This window comes from Camelus bactrianus, chromosome 13 (genome assembly GCF_048773025.1).
Source record: "Camelus bactrianus isolate YW-2024 breed Bactrian camel chromosome 13, ASM4877302v1, whole genome shotgun sequence".
NCBI lineage: Eukaryota > Metazoa > Chordata > Mammalia > Artiodactyla > Camelidae > Camelus > Camelus bactrianus.
This window is the reverse complement of record NC_133551.1, coordinates 59346687-59356700: the sequence shown is the minus strand read 5'-3', so window position 1 is coordinate 59356700 and position 10014 is coordinate 59346687. Positions and strand designations below refer to the sequence as shown.

General features: G+C 50.3%; 1 protein-coding gene across 5 annotated transcripts in view; it reads right to left on the bottom strand.

The window, feature by feature from the left end:
- Window positions 1-1627: 1627 nt before the first annotated feature.
- The window catches only part of MECR (mitochondrial trans-2-enoyl-CoA reductase), a 32584-nt gene continuing 24197 nt past the window's right edge, over window positions 1628-10014 (bottom strand). For 3 of the 5 annotated variants that reach the window (XR_012511371.1, XR_012511372.1, XR_012511373.1), the window contains exons 8-11: window positions 8302-8362; window positions 8068-8140; window positions 5877-6681; window positions 1628-2950 (exon numbers count right to left, since the gene is read on the bottom strand). Coding sequence is in view for 2 of the 5 variants with exons in the window: in XM_010947930.3 (XP_010946232.1) it covers window positions 6524-6681; window positions 8068-8140; window positions 8302-8362 (292 nt within the window). In the remaining 3 variants the exon portion in view is untranslated. Of the gene's footprint in view, window positions 2951-5604; window positions 6682-8067; window positions 8141-8301; window positions 8363-10014 lie in introns of those variants that run through there. The other 2 variants (XM_045511354.2, XM_010947930.3) reach the window with 2 other exon arrangements.

Genomic DNA, 10014 nt, shown 5'->3' with positions numbered 1-10014 from the left:
CTCGGGAGCGCGCGCCTCCCGCCTCCCCCGCCCTCCCCGCAGGCAGATGGTAACGGGACAGAGCGCGCGTTCGCTTCCCGCCCGGCCAGGGGTGGGGCGGGGTTTGCCCGGGGGCGCGCCTGCGCGGGGCGGGGCCAGGTGATCGACAGACCGCGCGGGCGGTGCGGGGACCGCGGGTCCCCCGGCACGTCCTCTCGCGAGTTTGGCGTGGCGGGGCCTGCGCCGCCTTCCGCAGCCGGCTGGCGTCGCCCCTCCCCCCGGAAGTGTCGCGCCTCTCCCCAGGACTGGGAGCGTTATCTGCTTTTGTCCTTTGAACCGGGAGTGGTTTCGACTTTAGAACAGGAGATTTGGAATTAAACCTGGTTTCTAACCGCCTAACTATCCGTGTACTTGGGCTCTTTTCACGCCACCTCTTTGAACCTCGTTTGTCTTCACTGTAAAAGGGAGAGAGTAACCTTCCAGAGTGGTTTTGAGAATTACAGCGGAATAGGTACGTAAAGCACTTGGTACTGTTCCCAGCACGTCGTAAGTGCCCAACAAATACTGCTAATATTATTTTAAAAATAGGACAGTTTGCTTCAGTGGAAGCAGTGTAAAAAGTGGAGAAGGCTGGAACTTTGGAGCTTGATTAGGCTTGACGCTGGCTAAATTACTTGACCAATTAAACCTATTTTCCAACTTGTAAAATTAGAATAATTTATCCCATCGTAAAGGACTACCAGGATAACTAAAAGTGTACGTGGAAGGGCTTGGAACAGTATCTAGAACGTGGTAGGAGCTCAATAAATATTAGTTCCCTTCTCACTAACGCGGTTTACCTAGAACCACAAAGGAATTTTTTTTGCCATTTTTTAATTTATTTTAAAAATTGTATTTTTAAAGGATAATTAACTGGTTCAAATGACGTACAGTGAAGTCTTCCCATCTCTCCTTTGGCGGCCTAGTTTCCCTGCCCAGAGGCAAATGATATAATCAGTTTCTTAAATGTCTTTTCGAGGTATTTTACACACATAAAGCAAATAGGGATGTACTGTACATAAGGGTCTGGACTTAATATTTTGAAAATCTTTCGAAAAGACTACAAAAGGAGTTTTCTTCAGGACGATTTTTATAGCTCATAATATGCCATTTTACACAGTTATTTGTTCAGTCAGTGACCTAGGAAAGGACATTGAGACAGGTTCAAACCTTTTGTTATAACTGCTTCAATGAGTAAATCTGCATACACATTTATGTAGAATCTATTCCTAGAAGTAGGATAGTTGGGTCAAAAGATGTGGGCAAGCAGTTTTGATATTGCTCAAATTTCCGTAAGCACCTGTTTCTTCATCTCCTCATCAACACGTTATCAAGCTTTATGATCTTTGTCAATCTGATAGCTGAAAAATGGTATGTCGAGATAATTTAATTTGCAATTATCTTGAGTGGAGTGAGCCCCATTTCATATATTTAAGAGACATATATTTTCCTTTCTGGTCTGTTTTTCTTTTTGTCCATTTTTCTTACTGATTCACGGGAGCTCACTGTAAGGGAAATTAGCTCTTTGTCAAATGAGTTGCAAATATTTTTTCCCAGTTTGTTGACTTTGCCTAGAGTGTTTTTTTTTGCCGGGCAAAAACATTAGATGTTTATGGAATTAAGTCTATCCATCCTTTATTTTTCTTTGATTCTGGATTCTGTGTTGTAGTTGGAAAGGCTTTCCACAGTCTGAGGTTTAAAAAACTTAAAACAAAAACAACAAACCTCCCATGGTTTATTCTGTTACTTTTAGGACTTATTTTTATGTTGTAATCTTTGATCACTCTGGTATTTAGTAAAACATGAGAATCCTATCAGTCTTAAGAACTAGGGCTAACCTTGGTTGTTACATACACTGCTCAACCAGTTGTACTAATGGGAAAGAGAGCCCCTGTCTCCAAAACCAGCTCCTCCCCTGGAGCTCCCTAACTCAGGGAGTGGCACCTCCTTCCAGCAGGGCGCCAAAGTTCAGCCTTCAAGCACCACATTCAGTCTGTCCTGTTGATACTTCCTTCTAAATAGTCATGAATCCATTCACTTCTCTCCACTCCCACTCACTAAGCTAGTTCAGGCCTCGTTGTATTGTTCACACATCAGGGCTTTAAACACGCTGCTCCCTCTTCCTGGACCATGGCTGATTTCTTATTCAGGACTCAGACCTTCCTTGCACATCTTCTCTCAAGTACCCCCATCACTATATCACTGTACTTTTCTTTCAAAGCACTTGCCATACTCTGTAATCACCTTGTTTATTTACTTGTTCACTGTCTTTCTCCTCCACTAGAATATAAGCTCTCTGATATCAGGGGCCATTTTTTTGTCTCCTGATGTATCCCTAGCACCACAATGGTGCTTTTCACATAACAGGAATTCAGACTGTTTACTGAATGAATAAATGAATGAGTTCTCACCTGGACTACTTCAGTGACCTCCTCATTTCTCCTTTTTTTCATGCCTCCCCTTGAGACATGGACTCAGGGAAATCTAAACTCTCTTCTGATTGACATGTCAGTTATCACTGAACAAAATCAAGGAGTCCTGAGAAAAGAGGGAGCGCAAGGCCAACTGTGGGGCCAAAGGAACTGGGATTGACTGGCATGGTGACCTGGCTTCTGGTGCCAGCTTGCTTCCTCTCTCAGCATCTTTCTCTTCTGAATAGTGATATTACAGTCTCAATGACAGAGGGAAGTTGTAAAAATCAAATGAAGATGCATGTGAAAGTACCTGTACACTGCAAAGGGGCAGGGACATGGGGAAAGCTTTCTTCCCTCTTAGAGGGTGCCAGCTTACCTTCAAGTCAGTCCTGCTGTCTTCCCAGGATTTTACTGCCTTCAGATGCAGGCAGATGCCATGCCAGGAATGAGTCTCTCTTCTTCCGTTGTTTCCTCCAGCTGCCCTGGCACGGCCCCATATCCTACTCAGGGCATGGCACCTGCCAATAAGCATGGGGTGGGTGGGAGCTGCTGAGAGCTTCTGGGTACCAGGACAGAGATGCCTGGCACACACAGGTTAATGCAAGAACCTTGTTCTTCTGGGCCTCAGTCTTTCCCTGGGGAAAACAGGCTGAATTATCTCATCTCCCAAGACATCAGACAGCCATCAATATTATGGCAGTGGCTGTAGGCAGTTGAAGGGTGGATGCTCCCAGAAGACGACAGGGAGAGCTAGTCATGAAGCCTCGGGGCTTCAGATGTGCCCAAGCTTTGGTTCAGGAGGTAATGCCCATTTGCCTCCTTTTAGTCTCCTGGAGCCAAAGGTTCCTCCTTCAGCTATTTTAAAAGGACATTGTTTACTTAGTGGGGTGGAAGAGCTGTTCCAACTCCACAGAGAGATCATTCAGCCTGAAAATTAAAAACAATCTCCTGTACTTGTAGGGAAGAGATGATCCATTTTAAGTCAGATTCTCTTCTGACATTTTGTCTCAGTCTCCCTTCCTCTGCTGGCCTCATTAAATGTTAGTCTTCAAACTTCAGGGAGAATTTACTTATCTGGGAATTTCTGATTTTCTCTCTTTCTTTAGGGCCACCCTTCTCCAAACTGTCCTCCAACCTGCTGCCAGAGGGATTTTTCTAAAGCACAGTTCTGATCTTCTGACTCAGAAATCTTTTTTCCCAACTGCCAACAGTTAGCTGGGAATAACAAACTGCCACAATTCACTTTTTCAGCTTCAGATTGATTGACATGATTTCAATAAAAATTATATCATAGCATATATATCAGTTATGATTAGGCTCAGAGAAAGCCCAAATACGAGGAGTTTAAATAACATGGAAGCGTATTACTCATGTAAAACTTATTTCTCAAGTCCTGAGGTGGGCAGACAGGGTGTCTGAGTGTCAGGGACCTGGGCTCCTTTGATCTTGTTGCTGTCCTGTTCTCAACATGGTCAGAGATGGCTGTGCAAAGTCCAGGAATCATCCTGTGTCCCAGCCAGGAGGAAGGTGGAAGGGGAAGAAAAAGGTACAGGATGGATGCCAGCTACATATTAAATAGGTTCCTAAGAAACTGACACCTACCACCTCTGCTTACATCACATGGGACACACCTTGTCTGCTGCAAGGGAGACAGGGAAACTGTTTATTCCTACCTACCATGAGCCCACCCACAAGTTGTCAATTTTAATTCTCAGGAAGAGAATGGTATTTGGGGAAAAGGAAAAGATTGACATAAATGTCCTCTTTATAACTTTACTTAATCTGGTCCCTTGATCTGTAATGCTTGTCTCCCTCCCCTGCCTGAGAAAATATCCTCCTTCAAAGCCCAGCCCAGATGTCTCCTCCAGACCCCCAGAGGCACTGTTCTCAGGACACTCTGGACACCCCTCCCTGAGGTCTCTAACTGCGATGTGGTGTGACGAGCCTCCCTGCCTCCTCTGAGTCTATACAAGGGGCCTGTTCCTTCTCCGTGGCCGCAGGTTCAGCACAGCCCCTGAGCCCAACCTTGCGGAGCCCCTGTGAAGAACCTCATCTTAACTGTCCCTCCTGTAGCCTCTGGGTAGCCTCCCCTCCCTCTCAGAACTTTTGCACTTGCCCACATTGACCACCTGCCCAAATCTTCCATGCCGCTAACCTCGAGGATTGAGAATGGGAGGGACTTGGGTGAGCTGGGGCTGATTCTGAGCCCAGGTGTACAAGGTGGCAAATCTTACCCAGAGGGCACCTACAGGCCTTTCCGGGCCCCAGGCTGAAACCAAGTGCTTCTCTCCTGGGGACACACAAGCTGCTCCAGAAAGCAAAAGGATTATGCCGGGCCAGTAGGCCTGCTAGTGTGCAGCTCCACCTGGGCATCCCCTGGCCTTCAGAGCCAGTTTTCTACATCACTCCACTGCTGAAAATCCCTCAGTGCCTCCCCACGCCTTGAGGGTAAGTCCTGACCCTGTTGTTCTGCCTGCGTCTCAGTCTTCATACTCCCCCCACGTCCTGAGCAGCAGCTATACTGGCCTGTTGGCGTTCCCCGACTGCCAGGATCTCTTGGGCCCCCAAACTCTCACAGGTGCTGCTGGCTTTGCTTGGTACACCTTCTCCCGTTGGGTCTTCAAGACTGGCTGTGACCATTTTTTCTATAATCATTCTAATGATTAAATTTGACCCCTTTGACAGAAAACAGATCAATGGATTCCCAAGGATCAGGGAAGAGTTTGTTGCAAAGGGCTTGGGGGAATTTTGAAGAGCTGTTCTACACTTTGATTATGGTGGTGATTGCATTTGTCAAATGTTGGGGTGAGTTGTATTGAATGTAAATTCTACATCAATAATCATGGCTTAAAACTTAAAAAAAAAAGTTGGCTGTGACCGTACTTCCTCTGGGAAGCCTTCCTTAAACCCTCAGGCAGAGCTGCTGTGTCCCCACTGCCCTCTAAACACCAAACACCCCTGCATCAGGGCCTCATTAGTAAACTGCACCAGGCCAAGCTCCTTGGTTCGCTGCTCATGGGCAGCCCTAGCCCCAGGCACACACTGGGCCCTCAGGATGTCCCCCCAAGAGAGGATCTTGAGGTCAGGGACAGAGGGCCAGGTGATGGAGACATCCCAAAGGCTCTAGTTCTTTGCTTTGGGTGAGTGAATCATGAAGCAAACACCAAAAAGCCACATGGTGCAAGCTCTTCTCTTTGTGTGAATAAAGCTACTCATTTTTCAAGCTTGACCTCAGAAACAGCCCACTGAGCCCAGGCCTAGGACAGGGCCTCACACATATCTTCTTTAGCGCACTAGTCACTGTGATAAGTATCGTGGGGCCAGTGGTTTAAGGCGGGGCTTCTGGACAGCGGCACCGCGGACACTGGGTGGATAATTCTCTGTGGAGGGAGGCTGTCCTGTGCGCTGCGGGACACCACGGCAACATCGCTGACCTCTGCTCACCTGACACGAGCAGCGCGCCCTCCGTCGCGGCAGCCACGATGTCCCCTGGGGGTGAAGTGGCCTCAGGCTGAGAACCACTGGTGAACGTCCAGCTCCCCCGTTAGAACGGACGTTCCGTGAGGACGGTCCAGCCACCTGAGACCCCATTTCGTTGGTTTCTCAGCCTGACACTCACTCCTCTGTGGAGCTGATCCTCCCACTGCCCCAGACTGAGCTGCAGACCACCTGAGAATGAGTCCAACCTTCCTTTTTAGAAGAGTCTCCGAGGTGGGCTTGGAGGGCTGGAAGGCAGAGATTGTGTCTTACCGCCCTCTGTACCTGCCAGCCCCAGCCAGGCTTTGCTTTCAGGCTAGGCAGAGGGCGGGCACGGGGGCTCCCTAGTGCTGGGGGTGGCAGGTGCAGGTGCAGTGTGAGGGTCCTTCTTGACAGGGATGACTTCTATTGGGGTTTGTTTGTTTGTTTGTTCTTAGGAAGTTCAGACTTTATTAGGTGCCCAGAGGCTGGAGTGGGGAGAGTTCTCCCAGTTCTCAGAAGTGACAGTGAGGAGAGAGGCCGCCTAGGAAGACTGAGGGCCCCATCTGGGAGGCCCAGAATCAGTCCTGCTGATCCATCTCCCCTCCCACTTCGCTTCGGCTCCTCTGGGCTTATCACATGGTGAGAATCTGCTTTGAGGACACGAAGGGCTGCGTGGAGGCCTCCAAGGCACGCTGGTAGTCCTGCAGTGGGACCTGGGAGCAGGCGGGGGCCGTGAGCTGGCCTCGGCAGATGAGGTTGCACAGCGTGAGGATCAGCTCCTTGAACTGGTCTGTGGGAGGGTGGAGGAAGTCAGCCCGGGGAGCAGCCGCAGGGCTCGGGGGTGATGACACCTGGGCCTCTCCTGCCGGCAGGAGCTGGCACTGAGCCCTGAGGAGCGCTTGGCCATGGACAGGGTGGCTGTCGAGGCAGGCTGGTCCCCGCCTGTGTTCAGGACAGTGAGGGCTGGGGTGGGGACAGAAGCATGGGAGCAGCCCCAGAAGCTGGCGGGCAGGCAGAGTCGTGGCTGGATGGCTCAGACCCACAGAACCTGACTGGGTGGAACCATGAGTCCTGAATGGTGGGAGGGCAGGGTCCCTTTGAGGCAGGGAAGCTGGTGGGTGGTGCCTGGCACACCAGCTGATGTAGAACAGATGAGCTTTGCTCAGGGAAAGGTGCTTTCCCTGACAGCCCAGGACTCCATCGGAACCCTACACACTGAGGCCTCCAACATCCCCTCCTAGGGCCTGCCTGCCTCCCACTAAGGACCCTCTGTGGTAGAGGAAGATGAGAAGGGAAGGCCTTGGCTGAGAAGTGCTTTGTCATAGACATGAATTCGTTCAACATTCAAATCAAATCATATCCCCTGCTAAAAACGCTTCAGGGGCTTCCCATTTCCCTTTAAGATAGAGTCTGAGCTCCTTAAAAAGGATTATTAAGGCCTTCCATAATCTGATCACAGCCTATCTGTCCAGCACCCCACTCTCTGTGACAGGCCTTTGTATGTACTATTTTTTCTGCCTGAAACGCTCGTTCACACCACCGGTTTCCTCCCCTCACTGGGATGACTCCATGTCATTCTTCAGTTGCAGCCTAGGGGGGTATCATACTTGGGAGCCAGTCCTCCAGGGGAGAAGTGTCCTGGCTTGGGTTCTAGAGTCAGAGAGACTGGCTGTTTACATTCTGGCTGCACACTCTTTAGATGGGGGTGATGTGGGAGAAGCTACTTAACCACTTTGAACCTCAGTTTCCTCTTCTGTCAAACAGGACTCACAATAGTTCAAACAGTCATGACAGAAGTTAACTCACTTGCTCAGGGTCCCACAGCTCAGCTGGCAGAACCCATCAACAGTAAATGGGAGAAGCAGGATTTGAGCCCAGGTAGGCTAGTTCGAGTTTGCTGTCTTCACCTGGCTGTCTTCCACGCAGCGTTTCCCACTGTCCGCTCCTCAGGATGGTGGCAGGGACCACCTTGTTCCATGCTATACCCTCAAGGACTAGCCGACTTTAGTCCAGTAACTATCCACTGACTGTAGCCATAGTTAGAGACTGTTCTCCTTTATCCTGTCATGGGGTTGGGGACCTGATCACCTCTCCAGGGCTCAAAGTGACTGATCACTTCTGCAGTAGGCACTGCCCTCTCGTGTGACTGTTGGCAATGGGGCCATCATCCACTTACCTGGACTGTGGTCCTTCTTCCACTGGGATAACCAAAAGCCCCGGAGTTTGAGGTCCTTAAAAATGAGCAGGCCCTGTGGACACAGGAAGGACATACCGGGGCTCGGAGGGCAAGAGCTTCAGGCACTGCTGAAGGTACAGGCTCCCCCCACTGCCCGGGGCCGGGGCTCTGCCTGAGCTTAGACGGCTGTGGTGTCCAGGCCTGTCTCGAGGCCTGCCTCCCCCGCCAGCTTACCACAGAGGCGATGACGGGCTGCTTGGCCATGCCCCCGTAGGTCACCATGGTTCCTCCAGGCCTGGAGAGTCCAGAGAGAACAGGGTGGTCACAGGTGGAGAAGACAGAGCCCTTCTTGGGGTTACAACACTTCTATTCCAACCCTGGCTCCTAAACCTTGTTCTCAGAATTCCCAGGAAGGGTTCAAGAATACAGATTTCTAAGCCCGACCCAGACCTAACGAATCAGGAGGCAAGGATCTATATTAAAAACAACAGGAAACAAACAGACATCCCTTCTGGTGACCTGGATATCTAGCCAGGGGCAGGAACCCACTGATCTAAGCACCCACCAGGCTCTGATGAAGAGTTGTAGGGACATGTGCTCCACTGAGCAAAGCTCACAACCCAAGTTCAGTTGGGCTCTACTCCACTGTAAGTGTGTGACCTTGGCAACGCGTCCACAGCGGCCACACTGCCTCTCTTCTGCACATGCTCATTCAAAGGCCTAGTGAGATGAAGTAGCTATGCAGCTATGGAATGGTGTGGATGGTGCGGAGGGCGATGGTGACTGTTGGGACCTGCCATCTGACACCCACACCCGGCCCAGCGGTCGGACAGGAGAGGCTCACATAATTTCTAAAATGAGTAAGCTAGGACTTCACATGCCTGACTTAACCTGTGTTTCTGTCCCTGCTGCCCTGGCTCTTTTAAGAGTCTGTTGATCAAGGATGACCTGAGGTACATTTTGGGACAACACATGAAAGACTCTAAACTACAAAATGGAAGAAGCTGTCATGAGAGGCTGGTAACTCTTTGTCCCTGAGGCTGGCGGGCAGTCTGGTCTTAAGCTCCCTTCAGCTACCACCTGCTCTGGAAGGCAGCTCCTGGAGGGATCAACCCTCCCTGTCTGGACCCCCACTGCACTCGGTCTAACCAGAACAGCTACTGTTTACTAGGTGTTTACTGCATGCCAGGCACAGGTCTGGGCATTCTACATATACTGGCCAGCGAATGCTCACAGTGACTCCAATGGAGGACTTTTATGACTCCTATTTTGCAGATGAGAAAGCTGAGGCCCACCTCTCATTTGTACAGTGATTAGTGCAGACCTCAGTGCTGCTGAGACTCACCTTCTGAGGCAGAAAGGTGGCCTCCTTCTTATCCCCCCATTTTACTGACAAAGAGACTGAGGCTTGGGTTGTTTTTTATGTAACTTTCATCTAACTTTTCACAGGTCCACAGCTGGTAAGCAGCAGAGCTGGGACTCAAACCCAGCCTTTCTGACTCCAAGGCCTACGCTGTAACTACTGAGCAAGGCTTCCTCCTACAGCGAGCAGTGTGGGGACTGCAGCTGGCCTTGGAGGCCGCCCAGAGTAGGGTGCAGAGCTGTGCGCGGGAGTCACAGTAACTGGGGCAGGCTAACTGCCCGCTCTGGGCTTTGTATGCGTGGGGGTGGGAGGAGCACTCCTCGTCCAGGAGGTTGTGGGCAGGGGGAGGGGGATGTCAAGCACCCTGCAGTCTGGTGCACAGTAAATGCTCCATGATTGTTACCAAAGCTCTTTGATCACATGACCATCTTCCCATCCAGCCCATGAGTTCGAGAGGGTTCTCTCAGTGTCTCAGCCACCTCTGCACCCCGTGGCTAGTGAGTGTTGGCAAATATGAGTCAATGAATGTTGCTGCTTTAGTTGGGAAGTGTCCCTTCAGGCACCCTTCAGTTCGAGAAGTTTAT